Source organism: Chiloscyllium plagiosum, chromosome 35 (assembly GCF_004010195.1).
Source record: "Chiloscyllium plagiosum isolate BGI_BamShark_2017 chromosome 35, ASM401019v2, whole genome shotgun sequence".
In the NCBI taxonomy this organism is placed as follows: domain Eukaryota; kingdom Metazoa; phylum Chordata; class Chondrichthyes; order Orectolobiformes; family Hemiscylliidae; genus Chiloscyllium; species Chiloscyllium plagiosum.
Genome location: NC_057744.1, coordinates 18,904,451 through 18,926,094, shown reverse-complemented (window position 1 = coordinate 18,926,094; position 21,644 = coordinate 18,904,451). Strand labels below are relative to the sequence as shown.

Genomic DNA, 21,644 nt, shown 5'->3' with positions numbered 1-21,644 from the left:
TTTCACCACATTCCATTGCTTGGCCCAATACATGTGTTACATTATGATTCACACATGTATTGGGACATAATTTTTAACCGTTTCACCACACCGCCCCCACCCCATTCCAGCCTATCACCCTCACCTTGACCTCCTTCCACCAATCGCATTTCAAACGCCCCTACCCCAAGTCCCTCCTCCCTAACCTTTATCTTAGCCTGCTGGACACACTTTCCTCATTCCTGAAGAAGGGCTTATGCCCGAAACGTAGATTCTCCTGTTCCTTGGATGCTGCCTGACCTGCTGTGCTTTTCCAGCAACACATTATAAAGTTATGGTATCAATCGAGCTGTATAGTATGGAAACAGACCCTTTGGTCCAATTCATCTGCACTGACCAGACATTGCCATTTGACAAATTTGTCAGCATTTGGCCCATATCACTCTAAACCCTTCCTATTCATATATCCATCCAGATGCCTTTTAAAATGTTGTCACTGTACCAGCCTCCACTATTTCCTCTGGCAGCTCATTCCACATTACTCTCTACATGCACTACTCCCTACATGAAAAAGTTACCCCTCAAGTCCTTTTAAAATGTCTCCTCTCTCAACTTAAACCGATGTCCTTGAGTTTGGACTGCTTCACCCTCGGAAAAAAGATCTTGGCTATTTACCCTATCCATGCCCCTCAAGATTTTATGCCTTTATAAGGTCACCTCTCAGGCTCTGAAGCTCCAGGAAAAATAGCCCCACGCTGTTCAGCCTCTCCCTAAAGCAGTAACCCTCCAGTCCCGGCAACATTCTTGTAAATCTTTTCTGCACCCTCTCATGTTTAACAACATCCTTCCTATAGAAAGGTGACAGAATTGTACGCAGTACTCTAAAAGTGGCCTCACTAAGTGGCATAGCCGCAACATGTTGTTTCAGTACTCTGACCAATGAAGGCAAACATGCCAAACACCTTCCTCACCTCCCTGTCCATCTGTGGCTCTGCTTTTAAGAAACCACCTGCATACACCTCTAGGTATCTTTTGTTCAGCAACAATTCCCGGGGCCCTCCCATTAACTATACTAGTCCTGTCTTCATTTATCTTACCAAAATGCAACACCTCACATTTATCTAAATTAAACTCCATCTGCCACTCCTCAGCCCATTCGCATTCTGATCAAGATCCCATTGCACTCAGGTAACCTTCTTCACTGTCCACTACACCACTTATTATCATGCACGGGCTTCCAGTCCAAAAAGCCACCACCACCAGCCTTTTCTCTACTTTCAAGCCAATTTTGTATCCAACTGGCTAGCTGTCCGTGGATCTCATATCAAACCTTACTAGCAAGTCTACCAAGCAGAACCTTGTCGAACGCTCAGTTGAATACCATATAGACAACATCTACTGCTCTGCCTTCATTCATCTTTGTCACTGCTTCAAAACAATCTCAATCATGTATTCGCATAGCAGAAATTTATTTAAGATCAAACCTTAAAATAGACTCTCAAAAAGAAAGTGCTTTTTTCAAGAGAAAAAAAGTTACATCAGACTGCCTCACCTAATAAATTTAATAGCTTGATCTCTGGCAGCAATAACTTTCTGTCCCACTCCCAGAAGTGCACAAGATTTGGAACCTTCTCCTCCTCCTACCAATAAAATTGTATTCAACAGTCTTTGGAAGAGCCAGCGGAGCATCTGGAAAGATACAAACAAAATTAAATTTAATCAATTGCACTAAATAGAATATAATTAATAAATTGAGATCAATGAGTTGAAACAATATTACCTTAAGTTCTAAAAACAATACCTTATTAACATCACCATGGTTGGGAGCACACAGTAATCTAAGCCCATAATAAGCCAATTCTGGCAGAGTCTTCATTCTTTCAATATCTCTGTCAGAACAAGAAAAAGAGACTAAAACAGGAGGACAGCTGCAAAGTCCAAACAACTGATTTGTTAAACTTACAGTTTTATATTGAGCAGACCTGCTAGTTTTAACTAAACCTTTTCCAAAACAAGGATATCAGAATATTGGTGTAGTAAAATATATTGAAAATTGTTAGTCTGTTTTGTCCAAAGTTGCAGCAAATTTATTATTCAAACTTCACATCCAATGCACAAAAGGCATATAATGGAAAGTCAAGCTCCATTCCACTCTATCATAAACTGGGGGATTAGTTTTAAAACTGATCAGCATATATTTCATTTACAAAGCAATATTAGTGAATTCAGTCACAAGAATCTGACAGTGAGTCAACCCTTCCTAATCATGTATCCATTCAGATGCCTTTTAAATGATGTAATTGTACTTACCTCCATTGCCTCATCTAGCAGCTCATTCCATACATGGACCTCCCACTGCATGAAAATGTTGTACTTCGACTTCAATTTAAATCTTTCCCTTCTCACCTGAAACCTGTGTCTCTAATTTTGGACTCCTCTATCCTGGGAAAAGTATCTTAGCTATTCACACTATCCATACCCCTCATGATTTTATAAGCCTCTGATGCTCCAGGGAAAAAAGCTCCAGCCTATTCAGCCTCTCCTTACAGCTCAAATCCTACATCCCTGGCAACATTCCTGTAAAGTTTTTCTGCACCTTTTCAAGTTTAATATCTTTCCTATTGCAGGGAGACAAAAAGTGCGTGCAATATTCCAAAAGTGACCTAACCAATGTAATGTACAATCACCACATGACAGCTCAACTCCTAGACTCAATGCATTGACCAATGAAGGCAAGCAGGCCAAGCACCTCCTTCATCACCCTGTCTACATGCGACTCCACTTTCATGAAACCAAGCACCTGCTCTCCTCAATCCCTTTATTCTGCAGCACTCCCCTGGGCTCTTCCATTGACTACACAAGTCCTATCCTGGTTTGCCTTTCTAAAATGCAACACTTTACATTTATCTCAAAATTAAATTCCATCTGCCATTGGCCCATCTGATCAAAGTCCTGATGCACTCAGCAATAACCTTCTTCACTGTCCACACCACCACCAATTTTGGCGTCATTTGCAAACTTACTAACCAGTCCTCCTATATTCACATCCAAAATCCTTTACATAAATGACAAAGAACAGTGGACCCAGCACCAATCCTTGCTGCATATAGCTGGTCACAGGCCTCCAGTCCAAAAACCAATCCTCTACCACTACCCTCTGTCTGCAACCTTCAAGCCAATTTTATATGCAGTTGGCCAGCTACCTGCTCCGGTTTCCACGTGATCTAACTTGCTAACCAGTCTACCATGTGGAACCTTGTTGAACATCTAGCTCATGTCTACTAACTCTGCCTTCATCAATCGTCTTTGTAACTTCAACAAACTCAAATCAAGTTAGTGAGACATAATTTCCCATTCATTTCCTGACTATCCCTAATCAGTGCTTGTCTTTCCAAATGCATTCAAATCCTGTCCTTCAGAATCCCTTCCAAAAATTACCCACCACTAATGTCAGGCTCACTGGCCTACAGTTCCTGGCTTTTTCCTCACTACCTTTCTCAAATAATGGCACATTAGCCAACCTCCAGTCTTCCAGTACCTCACCTGTGGCTGTTGATAATACAAATATCTCAGCAAGGACCCAGAAACCTCTTCCTCAGCTTCCCACAAAGTTTGATCAGGTCCCAGGAATTTATCTACCCTTATGCATTTTAAGACTCCAGCATCTCCTCTTCTGTAACATGGATACATTTCAATACATCACTGATTATTTCCCAAAGTCCTTGAGCTTCCATGTCCATATCCACAGTAAGTACTGAAGCAGAATATTCACTCAGCATTTCACCCATCTTCTGTGGTTCCCCATAAACAGCTTCGTTGAACTTTAGGGGTCCTAATCTCTCCCTAGTTGCTCTTTTGCCCGTAAATGTATTTATAGAATTTCTTTGGATTCTCATTAGCCTTACTGGCCAAAGCTACCTTATATTCTCTTTTTGCCCGCTGTCTCAAGTATACTTATCTCATGATTTTCATCTTAAGTATACTCCTACTGCCCTTATACCTCTCCACGGATTCACTTGATCCGATCTATACATAACCAATATATGCCTCCTTTTCATGCCAGAGCCTCAATTTACTAGTCATCCAACATTCCCTACACCTACCAGCCTTGCCCTTTGCACTAACAAGGATAAAAAGTCTCAGAACACTCGTTAACTCATTTTTGGAGGCCTCCCACTACAACCATCACTTTACATCCACACATTTGAGATTAGATTAGATTTCTTACAATATGGAAACAGGCCCTTCGGCCCAAAAAGTCCACACCAGCCCTCCAAAGAGTAACTCACCAGGCCCATTCCCCCAACTAATTCATCTAACACTATGAGCAATTTAGCATGGCCAATTCACCTGACCTGCATATAGAATCATTAAGATGTACAGCACAGAAACAGACTCTTTGGTCCAACTCGGCCACGCCGACTAGATATCCCAACCCAATCTGGTCCCACCTGCCAGTACCTGGTCCATATCCCTCCAAACCGTTACTGTTCATATACCCATCCAGATGCCTTTTAAATATTGCAATTGTACTAGCCTCCACCACTTCCTTTGACAGCTCATTCCATACATGTACCTCCCTCTGAGTGAAAACGTTGCCCCTTAGGTCTCTTTTATATCTTTTCCCTCTCACCCTAAACAAATGACCTCTAGTTCTGGACTCCCCTACCCCAGGGAAAAGATTTTGTCTATTAATCTTATCCATGCCTCTCATGATTTTATAAACCTCTATAAGGTCACCTCTCAGCTTCTGTCACTCCAGGGAAAATAGCTGGAGGCTATTTGACCTCTCCCTATAGCTCAAATCCTCCAACTCTGGCAACATCCTTGTAAGTTTCACAACATCTTCCCTTCAATAAGAAAATGTTCTTGTACACACAAATTCCTCTCCAGCCAAGCCCTTAACACTATGGCAGTCCCCAGTCTATGTTTAGAAGGCATTGGTGCCCCCTCAAGTTAGCACATTACAGTGAAGGGCAGTAAAATGGAGGAAAACTTAACTATTTGCATTCTGACCCCTGCAGGAAATGTGTAACTACAGTTACCAGGATAGAAGGGAGGGCAGGCCAGAGTACAATGATCTGAAGTTGGATACACACCAGTGCTGATCATCCTGGCTCATACACGAATAGAATTGGTACCAGAAGCCAGCAATAGAATATTAGTAAGGAAGAGAAGCTTTAGGATTGAGAGGATTAGGTATAATACTTATACATACACACATATATAAAAACACAGCCGCTTAACAAAAAACACATGCTATATACACGGTTCAGAGAAACAACCAATAATTTTCTTTACTTACATAGAATCTGTGAAGTCTAACACCCCAATTACAGTCTCAAAGTTTATCAGTTCAGTGAATAACTATGGAAACAAAAACTCACAATGAATTAAGATTAATTAAAAACACACAATTATCTCTCTTTTACAAGAGCACAAATATTCTCACAAAATAATTACTTTCACAGGCTGTGCACACACTGTCTATTGGAGAGATTACATCATTCATTTAATGACCTGCAGAGATTCTACAAAACCCGTGCCTGCAGCCTCTTCCTCAAATCAATCACAAGCATTCCAAAAAAACAATAATTGCTTTTCATATTTAATTAATGGCTTTCCTTGGCATACCAATAGCTCAAATAACACATTCCAAAGAGTTGTTTCACCTCTTATTTCAACTCAATTCTTCTCCAATTGATTTAATATACAATATACTGTTATTGGGACCCAGTGAAAACATGAATTGTACCTGCTCTGATACAAGGTTAACCTGCAGGTAACTAAGTAACTGTATACTAAATAATTGCTTAACAGTTAGATAGGAGAGAAGAACAAAAAGGGTGTAACATCTAGATGTTGACATAACAACAACATTCTTTTTCAGTACCCATGAACCACAATATGTTTAGAACTTGTTGAGCCCAGTGTAAAACTGGCACAGTAGCATGTAACTTTACCTGCAGACAGTGTTGAGCACAATCAGGTTTTTCTTTCAGGGAGAACTTAGAGAGCAATCGCAAGACCTTTTTCAGCAGAGAGAAAATATCATCCCTAACACAACATAAGTCATGTGTGGAGAAAAATACATCAATATCTCCCTCCTCTTCATCCTCCTCAAACACACCCTGGAGTAGAAAAACAAATATTAGAACACATCAAGCATAATCACCAGATACAGTAGTGCAACCAGCACACAGTAACTCGTCACGTTTATGAAATCCCAAACTCTCATTTCACATCAGGAGCTCTTGACTGAAGAGTGCACTCAACATGGAAAACCAAAAGTCAAAACCGTCATTACACTTAAGCAAAGGCATCTAAGTCTATACCTCATTCACCATCTGTCTGACTGGCTTAGCACGCTTTCTTCCTTTTGCAACACTCTGAGAGCTCTTCATTTGGGTATCTTTCTTCCGCTTTCGATTTCCTTCTTCAGTTGCAGGCCAGCTCTTTTTAATAGTGTCCAGACATTTGTCAAACAGTACTGGATGAAAGATACGATTGGCTACACTTCCTACAAAAAGGATATATCATACTGTTTAAAATGATATATTTATAAAAGTTTCAGCACATCTGGAAAATACTTAGTAATCCAAGACTAAATTCACATGATTTACAATATCTTCAAAGGCAGTGCCTACCAGAGAGAAAACAAAAAACATTATGGAAATCACTGTACATTTCTGACAAGTCCTTATTTTGCAATGTATATTTGGATGTGCAACTGCAGGGAATAAACAGGCTGTCAGAAGTGCAAAATGGTAAGTAATGCTTCTGAAGATTCAGTTGGTGGGTATCAAGCCATAACGGATGGCTATATCAACACATCAGGGGGGCAATGGAATGTGTGAAAGCCTGTCAGCTATATTTAATAGCTGGAATATGACACTGTGGTCACTTGTGCAAATGATGCATGGAACTGGTTTGAGGGTAACTTAACTATAGGTACAAAATGATTGCAAGAGATTAACTGAGTATTGCTGAAAAAAAAAAGAGACATGCTAATGTCCTCTCTTTTACTTATCAAAACATATACAAGAACACCAAATTAATAAATGAGGAATGAATATTGCTGCATCCATGTTTGTTTTTCTGCTATCATTTGTATGTTTCTTTGTTTTAGCAAGATTTATTGGTTGTATGCAAATTTCTGGTAATTAAAGGTAACTAAGATTCTTGTCCTATTACAAGAATCACTTGCACAGATCTCAACAAAAGCTTCATCCGGCAAAAGATACAGCAAGAAAAATTACTTAGGAAGGGTAAAGTTAGAAAATTAAAATCATCTTTGAATTTTGAGGTTTCACCATACCACTAACATAACATTGACATAACCTACATTAATAATTTATTAATAAGGGCCATTGTCAAGCCAGTACACTGCTAATAGCTGTTAACAGATAAGTCAGCACTACAAATAAATGACGCCATGAAGTAGTGAAACATAAAATAATTCAGGCTAATTCTGTTGAACAGAATGATTCAGATGCTTGTATTAGCAACAGATGACTCACTCAGCTTTGCTGTAGGAGGCAAGTAAATCAGACTGGCTGTTTCCTTCATCTTTAAATGCAGCTGGAAGATGCATCTCAATTTTTCATTATGTTCAAGTTGAATCATATTTTAGCCCCCTATTCTAAAATAAACTGTTTCCATGTCTTTGAAGTTTGAGAGCTGGAAGGTATCCAGCTGACCAAAACAGGTGGCCCGCTTAGTGCAGTTTAAGAATAGTTGATGCCTGCAGTTCACCCCGATGTCTATAGTTTATGGCTGTAATTTGTTGTGAACACCATTAAGTGGAGGAATGAGCTCCCAAGCACTGGAACAGTGCAGCATCATTACTCATCAACAGAGTAACACAGCAACAGATATAGCTGCCTGTCACAGATCTGGTGCTACCCATACTACACAGAGCCTCTCCTTTCCACACAAACCTCAGACTAAATCATACAAGGGAACAGAAACGCAAGAAGCTGGTGAAGCAGTATAGAGGGATGGCTGTCACTTCTGAAAATTAGTTACTTTGGAATAAAGTTGGGCAGTCTGCAGACACACTGGCATCACTACACATGGAATGGAGTTCCATCAGTACCACAACAGCAGACAACTCCTGAAGCCTGCAAGCCAGTTGATGTCAACAGCTTAGTCTGCACAAGGGCCAGGAACCATTTGGACATTCAAAATAATTAATCTGATAATTTTCATCATTTGCCTGACATAAACTGTCCTTCGGTTATCTCATACAACCACCTTAGTGCAGAGAAGTTCACCTGAAAACTGCATTTTCAAACACAGCTGGTATGGTTTAAGGATCTTCCCATATTTATTTTCAACTATTTGCTGCTAAATTATAGATCTCATGTAGTTAAGTATCTGTGCAATAACATAGTACCTTTATGGAGTCTGCACATTGTTCAGGTATTGCTGCATTTAGATACGGATTGCTTAGAATTTGCAATTGCAAATTGTGATGAAAATTGTGCAATCATGTACACGTTTGAGATACAGAGTTACTATTCAACAGTAGCACTACTGTAGGAGTATATGTAGGAAAAAAAAGTGAAAGAATCACAAGTTTTACTTGGTAACATCTCCACATTACAGTTTATCCATACATGTGCAAAGTTTTTGAAAGGTTAGACATGAACGGATAAACTTAATAACATTTCCACATTCTAGTTTAAGTTGAATTTGTGAGCCTACTTTCCCTTTGCTTTTTTTTCCCTGCGTATAATATTACTATGGGCCATTTCTGACAACATTTGTCTATCCAACAATTGACCTGGTGTTATTTGATAGATTCAAAAAGAAATTGCAATCATCGTGAGTTCCATTGCAGAATGCTACATTTGGTAAATTTGGTTGAATTTTTAAAGAACTTGGAGCTCTGTCATGTGGTTTAAGCAATCACTGAGAACTTTTAAGAATACAGACACAGGAAAAGTAGGCTATTCAGCCCATTCAAGTTTGCTTTGTCATTCAATGAGGTCATGGCCGATCTGTTAATCCTCAACTCCATTTTCCTGCCTTTCGGCATAATCCTCGATTCCCACTACCAATTAAAACTGTCTATCTTATTCTTGAATACACTTAAGCTCTACAGCCCTCTGCAATAAAGAATTCCACTGGTTCACAACCTGTCTGAAAAAAGAAATTCTAAATTATCTGTTGTGCAATCTCACCTGGAATTTCAAGGAGCAGGAAATAAAGTCCAGCTGCATGCAAGGCATATTCTCGCTGGATGACATTAGCTCTCTTATCCTGAACCATGTGGACAAAATGATGTAACACAGCAATAAGGGCATTGTGGGAGAGGTTATTCTCTGTAAAGATGGTCCAAACATCCTTTTTTAAAAATAAAAGGGAAAAATAACACTTCAGACACAAGTGGAATTCAGATACCTGCAAAATACAGATAGTTCTCCTATAAACGTGGTCATTGTGTTCCTATGCCACATCATATTATAGAAAATCGTGCAACAAACATAATGGAATCTACGGGAAAAACAAGGTTACAGGTGAACCATCAAAAATAATCAGTAAAAATCAAAACAAAATTAATAGGTAGCCTAACACAAATGATAGCACAGTCTACGTAGACGTTTAAAATCATATTTTAATAAGATAATACAGTAAATTTAACACTTTACCACTAAAATCACTGACTACAGCACTGTGCCTTTCACAAAGCACTTCACCAAAAAGCACGTGAGCCGAATGACTACGTGGTGCTGATGCGGAAGTCTAGTCCTCCTTAAGATTCTCCCCCGCCCATTTGAAATACAGTTCCTTCTAAATGTAACTCCTAGTTTCAAGTTAAGTTTTAAGGCTTGCAGAGATGATTGCATTCCTGTTTTAGTTGAACATTGAATTTGCATTTTGCAGACAGAGGATCCTAAGGCTGGGTTTTGCTGTTGCTGAATGCTGGGGATGGAACAGTAAATTGGCCAATTTTGAGATGCTAGAGCAATTTTCCTTATTGCTGACGAGATGCCATGTGTAGCTGTACTGGAACAGCTTGTAAAGGGGGCATGACAAGCCCTGGAGCATGTCCTCGGTATTATTGCAGTTACATTTTCAGAAGCCTTAGCCTTGACAGTATCTAGTGCCTTCAGCCATTTATTGACATCACATGGAGTGAACGGAATTAGCTGAAGACTAGAATTTGTGAGGGGATCTCACAAGGAGGTAGAGAAGGATCATCCACTCAGCACTTCTGGCCAAAGATTGTTGCAACTGCTTCAGCCTTATCTTTTGCACTGAAGTTCCAGGCTCCTCGCCCTCAATGGGGATCAGGATATTTGTGGAGCCTTCTCCAGTAAGTTGCTTAATTGCCTCCCCATATTCACAACTGGATGTGGCAGACTGCAGAGGTTAGACCTTATCCGTTGGTTTTGGGATCACTTAGCTCTGGCTAGAACTTGCAGCTGGACGCAAAAATAGCCCTGCACTGTAGCTTCACCAAATGGACACCTCATTCTTAGATATGTCTAGTGGTGCTCCAGACATGCCCTTTTGTATCTCTCATTGGCTTGATTATATGGTAGGTTTGGGTACATGATTGGCCATAAAGTTCTTCAAGTACACTTCTGCTGCCGCTAAATTCCAACAGCTTTTTATGGATGGCCAGTTGAATTGCTAGATCTATTTCAAACCATGTATCCCATGTAACATGGTGGTCATTCCACATAATACAATGGAGAGTATCATCAATGTGGAGGCAGGATGTAAAGAAGAGGTTTCCTTGCCCACACCTGATCTGTTGCCCTTAGACTTAATTGGGTCAAGAGTAAATGTTGAGCACTTCCAGGGAACCTTCTCTCTGACTGTATGTTTCCCTGATGGATTCCACATGGATGGTGATGTTGTTGTCAGGGACAATGTGCATCAGATTATGGGAGTCTAACATAATTAGGCTGCTACTTGACAGCCTGTGAGACAATTCTCCCAATTTTGACTCTAGCCCCAAGAGGTTGACTTCGTAGGATTGATTTTGCTAAATTTACCATATTGTTTCCAGTACATATTGAACAAAGAAAGTAATGAGGTCAGCAGTGGAGTGGCTCTGGTGGAAATCAAACTGAACAGTGAGCAGATTGATTAGCAAGTACTGCTTGGTAGTACTGTTGATGACCCCTGCAATGACTTCACTAATGACTAACAGCTGGATGATCTATCCAGTTTTTTTTGAGTGGTTAGATATAACTGAGTAGACATGTTAGAGGGCAGTTATGAGGCAACCACATTCCTATGGTCTGGGTTACACACAAGTCAGACCAGGCCACGACAGCGGATTTTCTTCCCTCAAAAGAACATTAGTGAATCAGATGGATTTTTAAATAATCAACAATAATTTCATGGTTATGATTAGATTTTTAATTCCACATTTGTTTATAATAAAAATTCTACCATCTAACATGATGAGTTTCAAACCCACGAGGCCAGAGCATCATCCACGTTTTTTGTTTACTAGTCCATTAACAATACCACTATGCCATCGCCTCCTTCAAGACTGCTCATAGAAACTTCAAATGTGACAAGTGAAATACACTAATTTCTTTTTTTAAAAAAAACTTCTTTATAGCCACTTGCCAGTAAAACCAGAGGAACTCACTGTTTTTGCTCATCAAAATATTGTTTAGGTCCAGGCTTTGGTTTTATCAGCACTCAACCATTATTTAAAAAGGGAAATTAAATTGGTCTCAGTTGCCACCTTATCCCCTGAACATCAGAAAGTATACGCTTATTCTTCCACATCCACAAGAATGCAAATTTACAGCTCAATATACCCGTTGTGATGAATTCTATTGCCTATTCATGAAGATATTGGAATAGAATATCATTACAGGCTGGAGGAGAGAATTTCGCACAAGGTTTCCAGAAATCAACAAAACAAAATTTTAGAATACACAGGAGTAAGTGAGGATTTAATTAGCAAAATATGCCTTTACACAAAAAAACTCATGTATCCAATGGAGGGTAAGGACAAAATCCCAGTGGTGATCTGAAAAAAAAAGTTCACTATCAATAATGATGATCACTGACAAATTGCATTGTGTTACAAGAGTCAATTATTTTAAAATTTGACCCATCACGCATAATTGCATTTAGCCAGATCATAATAATGCAGATGGTAAGGCAGGAAAAAGTAAAGAAACATTGCATTTAGTCACATTTGTACTGACAGCAATCATTAGACAAAAGTTCTAAAAGCTTCAAAACCATCCAGAATACTTACACCCAATACATTTGCTGGCTGAGGCTGATCAATGAACTTAAAAAGACTCTCATAAAGTTGGGAAAATATTTCAGGTCCATTTTCTGTGATTTCTGCTTCCAGATGGGAATCCAATGGTTCTGTTTCTGTGAAATCTAGTTCCCACACTGTATCAACCCATGCTGAAAACAATAAGGTCAAGAATCAATATATTTTTCAACACTCCCCATGAGAAAGGATCCTGAAAATACAGCAAACATACAACATGTTTGTGTTATATCCTCTTCACAATTTTACATTTCACGTTCGACTATAAAAAGAGCAGTGCTCTCCTTGCAACACAAATTGCCCTGCTGAAAGTATTTGAACTAAAGAGCCAAAAGGAAAGGTCACCAGCACTTGTGGACAGAAACAGCTAGTGTTTCAGGTCAAAGACCTTTGGCCTGAAAGGAAGTGAAGTAGAAATGTCACAATTTTTGGAGCCAGTGAAAGGGGGAGGGAACAGGAATATAAGGGAGAGTGTCTCTTATATGGTGGACGCCAGCAGAGATTAAATAACAAAAGATTTACTGATGAAACAGCCAAAAGGCATTTCGATGATGTAGTGAAGAAAGATCATGAACAAATTATGCATGAATTAATACCAAAAGACATAGGAACAGAAATGAGCCAATTCAGCCTGCTATGCCATTCAATCATGGCTGATAAGTTTCTCAACCCCATTCTCCCACTTTCTCCCCATAACCCTAGAACCCCTTGACAATCAAGAGCGGATCTATCTCAGTTTTAAATATACGGAATGACCAGTTTTAAATATACGGACAGCCATCTGTGGCAATGAATTCTATAGATTCACTGCTCTCTGGCTGAAGAAGTTTCTCTTTATCTCTGTTCTAAGAGGTCGTCCCTTTACTCTAAGGCTGTGCCCTTCGGTCCTAGTGTCTGCTAGCAATGAAAACATCTTCCCAACATCTACTCTGCCCAGGCCATTCAGTATTATGCATGTTTCAATTCAATCCCCCATCGTCCTTCTGAACGCCATCGAATATAGGCTGTAGAGTCCTCAAACGTTAAGCTTTTCTTTTCTGGGACCAATCTCGTGATCCTCTTCTGAAAGTGCTCCAGGGCCAATACATCCTTCCTAAGATTAGGGTCCCAAAGCGGTGTACAATACTCCAAATGTGGTTGGACCAGAGCCTTATACAGCCTCAGAAGTACATCCCTGCTTTTATATTCAAGTCCTCTCAAAATATATGCCATCATTGTACTTGCCTCCCTGATTACTGACTCAACCTGCAAGTTTACCTTGAGAGAATTCTCGACATGACCTCCCAGGTTTCTATGCACTTCAGACTTCCTCATTTAGAAAATAGTCTATGCTTCTATTTTTCCTAGCCAAGTGCACGCCCTCACTTTCCCACTTTGTACTCTATCTGCCAATTCTTTGCCCACTGTCCTAATTCTTCTGCCTCCTCAATGCCAGTTGTCCCTAGACCTATCTTTGTCTCATCTGCAAACTTATACAGAATGACCTCAGTTCCTTTATCTAGATCGTTAATGTATAAAATGAAAAGTTGTGGTCCCAACACTGAGCCTTGCGGAACACCACTTGCCATCCCGAGAAGGACCCTTTCACCCCCACTTTCTGCCAGACAGCCAAGCTTTTATATATGCTAGCACCTTGCCTCTGGCATCATGGGCCCTTATCTTACTCAGTAGCCTCCTGTGTGGCACCTTGTCAAAGGCCTTCTTGAAGTCCAGGTAGATAACATCTACTGGTTCTCCTTGGTCTAACCTGCTCCTTACCTCCTCAAAGAATTCTAGCTGATTTATCAAGCATAATCACCCCTTGATGAAACCATGCTGACTTTGCCCTATTTTACCATAAACTTCCAAGTATTCAGAAATCTCATCCTTCGCAATGGATTCCAGGATCTTGACTACAACAGAGAAAGGCTAATCGGTCCAATTTTACCTCTTTTGCCTTACTCCCTTTTTAAAACAGGGAAGTGACGTTAGCAATTTTCCAGTCCTCTGGGATCCTCCCTGATTCAAGCAATTCCTGAAAGATCACCAAAACCTCCACGATCCTTTCAGCTGTCTCCCTGGAGTGTAGTATATCTGGTCCAGATGATTTATTCATTTTCAGGTCATTCAGTTTTTCCTAGCACCTTCTCCTTGGTGACTGCCACCATACTCAGCTCTAGCCCCTCACGCTCTTGAATTTTTTGGGATATTACTCATGCGTTCCCGTGAAAACTGATGTGAAGTAATTATTCAGTTCCTCAGCCATTTCCTCGTTCCCAACTATTATCTCTGCAGCATCATTTTTGAGTAACCAAATGTCCATTTTTGCCTCTCTTTTGCCCTGTATATATCCAAAAAAACTGTTAGTCTTCCTTGATATTACTGGCTAGCTTACTGTCATATTTAATCTTCTCCCTCCTTTTTTTTTTAATGTTACAGTCGGTTGATCTTTGTAAGCTTCCAAATCCTCTGGTTTCTCACATTATTTGCTTTCATGCTATACCTGACTTCCCCAGTCAACCAAGGTTGCCTCATCCTGCCTTCCTCATCATTTGTATTTGTGCTGGAGATTTTATTAACCTCTCCTGAGTTGTGCACTGTTACCTCCTCCATTAATTCTGATTAATTTTTATATTAAAACCGTCAGAATGCAATATGAATGATAAATAATAAAAAAATCAAAGAAAGGGGAAAACACAGATCAAATAAAAGCAAAGGTTCAGATCTAAAGTTCCTGAACTTTAGAGTCCATGAGATTGCAGAGGTAAAAGGTAAGATGTTGTTCTCAAAGTTTGAATTGAGCCTCACTGGAACACTAGCAAATGACAGTTGGAAAAAAATAGCAAACATCAGAAAGATAATAAGACAGGGAATAAAAACGAGCGTCAAAGTTTGTGCAATGGGCCAGTATCCAACTTTCTATTCTTGCATATGTTTCGTAGAGTGCTGCGCTCCTCGACATCACTGGCAACAATTTAACTTAAATTGGCAGTGCCCCGAGATATATTCAAAATGATTTTTATCCATGAATTGACAACCAAAAACTAGTAATTTTTTTTCTTCTAAACTGCTGATAGGTTCATGAGAAACTGAAAAGAAAAGGGGAAGTTAATTAACATGCCAGTTATTTAACATATAATAGATAATGGGATTTGTGTTAATATTTACTCAGCTAACAAACATAATGCCAATGTGCAACATGTCTCTAAATGACAAACTTTAGAATCTAAGGAGTGCTGAACAGGGAGGGCAACCTTTCTGTTTTTTTTTCACTTACCAACTTATAGATAACAAAAAGACCTTAGAGTGCAGGTTCATATCTCCTTTAAAGTGGAGTTGCAGGTAGATAGGATAGTGAAGACGGCATTTGGTATGCTTTACTTTATTGGTCAGAGTATTGAGTACACGAGTTGGAAGATCATGTTGCAGCTGTGTAGGACATTGGTTAGACCACTGTTGGAATACTGCATGCAATTCTGGTCTCCTTCCTATCAGATGGATGTGGTGAAACTTGAAAGGGTTCAGTAAAGATTTACAAGGATGTTGCCAGGGTTGGAGGATCTGAGCTATCGGGAGAGACCGAACAGACTGGGGCTATTTTCCCTGAGTGTCAGAGGCTGAGGGGTGACCTTATAGAGGTTCATAAAATCATGAGGGGCATGGATAAGATAAATAGACAGTCTCTTCCCTGGTTGGGGGAGTCTGGAACTAGAGGGCATAGGTTTAAGGTGAGCAGGGAAGATATAAAAGAGATCTAAGGGGCAAGTTTTTCATGCAGAGGGTAATACATGTATGGAATGAGCAGCCAGTGGAAGTGGTGAAGGCTACTACAATTGCAACATTTAAAAGGCACCTGGAGGGTATATGAACAGGAATGGTCTGGAGGGACATGGACCGGGTGCTGGCAGGTGGAACTAGATTGGGTTGGGATATCTGGCCAGCATGGATGAGTTGGAAGTATCGGTTTCCGTGCTGTACAACTCTATGACTCTATAACTCTCTGGTGGACAGCAAAAAATGATATGGAAGTATCCTGGGAACAGATAGCCCAGGTTGAGGGAAAGATATACACCAAGGTATAAAAACCATACTTTAGAAATAAAAAGTGAGCACATTCATATTTTTGATTATTTATATTTCCACAGAATGTGGCCATCATTGGTCACATTAGCATTTATTGTCCATTCCCAACTGTTCTTCAGGGGGAACTAATATCAAAGCAGAATTGCTGCAAATACTCTGTGTGCTTATCAGTCAAATCAAACTTTACATAAGTACATCAGGGCAATAGAACAGAATGCAGAATATAGTGTTACAGCTACAAAGGAGGTGCAAAGAAAAATAAATTCTAATCATAGGTACATTCATAAGTCTGGTAGCAGCAGAGAAGAAGCTGCTTTTAAATCTGTCAGTAGAACATATAACAATGAAAAGAACAGCACAGAACAGGCCCTTTGGCCCATGATGTTGTGCCGAGGTTTAATCCTAATGTAAAATATAGTAACTTAACCTACTCACCCCTCAAATCACTGCTCTCCATGTGCATGTCCAGCAGTCGCTTAGATGTCCCTAATGACTCTGCTTCCATCACCACAGCTGGCAACATATCCCATGCATTCACAACTCTCTGCGTAAAGAACCTACCTCTGATGTCTCCTTTATGCCTTCCTCCTAATATCTTCAAACTATGACTCCTCATACCAGTCAATCCTGACCTGGGGAAAAGTCTCTGGCTATTGACTGTATCCATTTCACTCATTATCTTGTATACCTCGATCAGGTCTCCTCTCTTCCTCCTCCTCTCCAGAGAGAAATGGTCTGAGCTTATTCAACCTTCTTCATAAGGCAAGCCCTCCAGTCCAGACAGCATCCTGGCAAACCTTCTTTGCATCCTCTCCAAAGTCTCTGTATCTTTCCTATAGTAGAGCGACCAGAACTGGACACAAGATTCCAAGTGTGGTCTCACCAGGGACTTGTAGAGCTGTAGCAAAACCTCACAGCTCTTAAACTCGATCCCCCTGTTAATGAAAGCCAAAACACTATATGCATTCTTAACAGCCCTATCCACTTGGTGGCAACTTTGAGGGATCTATGTACTTGCACACCCAAATCCCTCTGTTCCTCCACACTGCCAAGAATCCTGTCTTTAATCCTACATACAGCATTCGAGTTCAACCTTCCAAAATGTATCACTTTGCAATTATCCAGGTTGAATTCCATCTGCCATTTCTCAGCCCAGCTCTGCATCCTGTCTATGTCATGCTGCAGCCTGCAATAGCCCTCAATACTGTTGATGACACCTCCAACCTTTGTGTCATCTGCAAATTTACTAACCCACCCCTCAACCTTCTCATCCAAGTCATTCAAAAAAATCTACAAAGAGCAGAGGCCTAAGAACAGAGCCCTGTGTGACCCCACTCAACACTGACCCCCAGGCAGAATACTTTACATCTACAACCACTCTCTGCCTTCTGTCAGCAGCCAGTTCTGAATCCAGATAGCCAAATCTCCCTGTATCCCATACTTCCTGACTTTATGAATGAGCTATTACATATTTTCAAACTTTTATGTTTTCGACCCCACGGAAGTGTAGACAGAGTCAATAGAAGGAAGGCTAGTTATTTTGTGGTGGACTGGGCTGCATTCACAACTCTCTCATTTCGTGCGGTCTTAAGCAGAAGCTGTGATGCATCTGTATAGGATGCTTTCTATGGTGCATCTATAAAAATTGGTGTCATTCTGAACATGAATTTCCTTAACCTTCTGAGGAAGTAAAGTGTAAGTCAACTGACCTCTCAAGCCACCTGTACCATTCAAAATGATCATGGCTGATTACCAAGCTCAATACCCGAATCTTGGCCTCCCCCCATGAGATTTGAGATTTGTAGCTCAGGTTACAGACCAGTAGCTGTTTCAGTAATGAATTTAAAGGACCCCGGTGCCACAGCCAGCAGAATGAATATTATACACAAAACATTCTGCAAGTACTGCAACAAACATTACATTGAACAAACAGGCAAGAACTTAGCCACCAGGATACATGAGCCACCAAAAGACAGGACCAACTCTCACTAGTATCCGTTGACTCAGACTAAGAGGGAGACTAGTTCAACTGGGACAATACATCCATCCTGGGACAGGCTAAACAAAAACACGCACAAGAATTCCTAGAAGCCTGGCATTCAAACCAGAAGTCTATTAATAAACATATAGATTTGTTATAAAATCCTTTGTTAAAAATGTTAGCATTTTGCCCACTAACAACGTCAGACCTTGTTTCAGGTCAATGCCCATTGATTATAACTGAAAAATTTGAAGATGGTTTTAAGCAGCTTCAAAAAGGGAGAGAAAAGGAGGAGGGACGAAAGGCCAAAACATGATCATGCAACAATTTCTAAATGTCTTTACCATTGTACTATGTTCTCAGGCGCTTCACACACAAATAATATGACACTGTGATCAAAAGTCTGGTTAGAGAAAACTTTTATAATAGTCTCTTGAAAGGTAAAAGTGAGTTGTAGAGAGAGAAAATTAAAATCAGAGCTGAAATGGATTTAAATGAAAGCACAATTCAATTGGCAAAAGGGGATGGCTACTCTTTACTCCTGTCTAGTTTCTGTATTGCCCTTAAAGTGTATGTCCTGCTTTTTATGTTTTGATTTCAGATTCAGTATTTACTATACTTGTTTTGAGTTATTGAAACAAATTTGGAACAAGGTTTCACTCCCAATCTTTAATTACACTGCAATCTTGACCAATATTCACCAGTTTCCTGAAGGGCTCATGCCCAAAACGTCGATTCTCCTGCTCCTTGGATGCTGCCTGACCTGCTGCGCTTTTCCAGCAACACATTTTCAGCAATATTCACCATACTTGTAAAATATTTAAATCATAATACCTACAGATATCCAACACGACTCATAAATCAAAAGCATGTCAAGACTGCTAAAACTGTTAAACCATACCTATGTACATACAGAACTTTGTGCAAGAATCCCTACAACACCTACATACAAAAATAACAAAAACACAACCACAATTATCAGCATACAGTGATCAACAGGCAAATGTATGGTATTCCTGGGACAGGTTGTTTAATCCACAGATACACATGGGTCAACATAAAATCAAGTGTCAAATTACCAGACAGTTGCATTAAATTATTACACAACAACAAGATTCACCAAATTGATTGTAAAAGATAAAACATTGTCTGGAAAATTAATTGTCATATTCCAAGTATACAGTAGGCAACCAAGTGCTTGCAGCTGGCTGGTTCAGCACACTGAGGATTTAGTAAACTGCAAGATATACAGGTGGATCAATTGCCTGTCAATCACAACCAGGACCTACAGCAGCTTTGAAAAGTGTTTCGCTGAAAAAGAACAGGTCAGACAGCATCCAAGAAGCAGGAAAACCGACGTTTCAAGCATAAGCGCTTCATCAGCAATGTTGGGATTGGGGTGGCGCTGAGGAGGGTGCTAGAAGGGGCTCAGCAATAAATGGGGGTGGAGTGGTGGGGCTGGGGCAAAGGTAGCTGGGAAGGAGATAGGTAGATGCAGGTGGAGGCTGATGCCGATACATCAGAGTGGAAGTTGGAGCAAATAGGAAGTTGAAGCAAGATGGGCAGATAGGATAGTTCAAGAGGGCAGTGCCATGTTGGAGGGTTGAATCTGGGATGAGGTGGAAGGGAGGGGAGATGAGGAAACCGGTGAAATTAACATAGATGCCATGTGGTTGGAGGGTCCCAAGGCAGAAGATGAGACGTTCTTCTTCCAGGCATCAGGTGGCTAGACTCAGCAGTGGAGGCGGCCCAGGACTTGCATGCCCTTGGCAGAGTGGGAGGGTGGAGTTGAAATGATCAGCCACACAGCAGTGGGATTAGTTGAAGTGAGCAACTACAGGGCATTGGGATTGGTTGAAGTAGTCAGCCACAGAGCCTAGCCACCCAACGCCTGGAAGAAGAACACCTCATCTTCAGTTTTTGGACCCTCCAACCACAAGATTTCAATGTCAATTTCACTGGTTACCTCATCTCCCCTCCCCATCTCATCTCAAATCCAACCCTTCAACTTGACACCACCCTCTTGAACTGTCCTACCTGTCCATCTTACTTTCCACCTATCCGTGCCATCCTCTGCTCCAAATATCACCATCACTCCCCACCTGCATCTAACTATCACCTTCCCAGCTACGTTCCTCCCAGACCCCCTCCTATTCATCTTCCAGCCCCCTCCTCCCCTCTACATTCCTGATGAAGGGCTAATGCCAGAAACTTCGATTCTCCTGCTCCTCAGATGCTGCCCGACTTGCTGCGCTTTTTCAGTATCACACTTTTCAACTCTGATCCCTAGCATCCACAGCCTTCACTTTCTCCTACAGCATCTTGCATAATCTAAACCATCAGCATCCAAATGGCAATGTATGTGACTGAACATGTCAGCACATGGCTTCAAATTTTGAACCATTTCTTCACTTAGCTTTTAGTTTGTTACATTCTATTATAATACTCTTTCTCCCCTCACCCTAGTGGGACAGTTTGCCCTTTCAAGTCTGGTAGGAGATACAATATTGTTCTAGTGCAACAGGTTTATTTGGATGTACAGAGAGAAAGTGAGGTCTGCAGATGCTGGAGATCAGAGCTGAAAATGTGTTGCTGGAAAAGCGCAGCAGGTCAGGCAGCATCCAGGGAACAGGAGAATCGACGTTCCTGAAGAAGGGCTTATGCCCGAAACGTCGATTCTCCTGTTCCCTGGATGCTGCCTGACCTGCTGCGCTTTTTCAGCAACACATTTTCAGCTATTTGGATGTACGAGCCATTCTGAAAGCTAGTGCTTCCAAATAAACCTGTTGGACTATAACCTGTGTGATTTTAACTTTATACACCCCAGTCCAATACCAGCATCTTCAAATTATCACTATTGTTTTGCCATTCTCACATTCCAATCACTTAATCTGAAATATCAACATCCTTTCTCCACCAGCACCCTACACTCCAAACTATGGCATAAATGCTGTCCCCTCCAGACTTGACTTCAGCCCTGAAGAGTCATCTTGACTCTTAACATTAGTTTGCTCTCTCTCTCTCCATGGATGCCACCTGACCTGCTGTGATCAGCAGTGCTTGTTGTTTTCTGTACAGATTCCAGCACCTGACAATAGACAAAGGTGAAGGAGTAGGCCATTTGGCCCTTCGAGCCAGCACCACCATTCATTATGATCATGGCTGATCATCCCCATAATCCTTGATTCCACTATCTTGAAGTGCTCTAAGCTATCTCTTTCTTGAAAGTACCCAGAGATTTGGCCTCCACTGCCTTCTGGGGCAGAGCATTCCATATATCCACCATTCTCTGGGTGAAGACGTTTCTCCTCAATTCTGTTCTAAATGGCCTACCCCTTATTTTTAAACTGT

At 40.7% G+C, this 21,644-nt stretch overlaps 1 protein-coding gene across 3 annotated transcripts in view; it reads right to left on the bottom strand.

The window, feature by feature from the left end:
* ncapd3 (non-SMC condensin II complex, subunit D3) overlaps positions 1-21,644 on the bottom strand; it is an 81,249-nt gene that overhangs the window by 58,477 nt on the left and 1,128 nt on the right. For 2 of the 3 annotated variants that reach the window (XM_043676756.1, XM_043676757.1), the window contains exons 2-8: positions 12,224-12,384; positions 9,168-9,330; positions 6,315-6,499; positions 5,943-6,110; positions 5,285-5,346; positions 1,781-1,868; positions 1,532-1,668 (exon numbers count right to left, since the gene is read on the bottom strand). In XM_043676756.1, the coding sequence (XP_043532691.1) occupies positions 1,532-1,668; positions 1,781-1,868; positions 5,285-5,346; positions 5,943-6,110; positions 6,315-6,499; positions 9,168-9,330; positions 12,224-12,384 (964 nt within the window). Of the gene's footprint in view, positions 1-1,531; positions 1,669-1,780; positions 1,869-5,284; positions 5,347-5,942; positions 6,111-6,314; positions 6,500-7,499; positions 7,594-9,167; positions 9,331-12,223; positions 12,385-21,644 lie in introns of those variants that run through there. The other variant, XM_043676759.1, reaches the window with a different exon arrangement.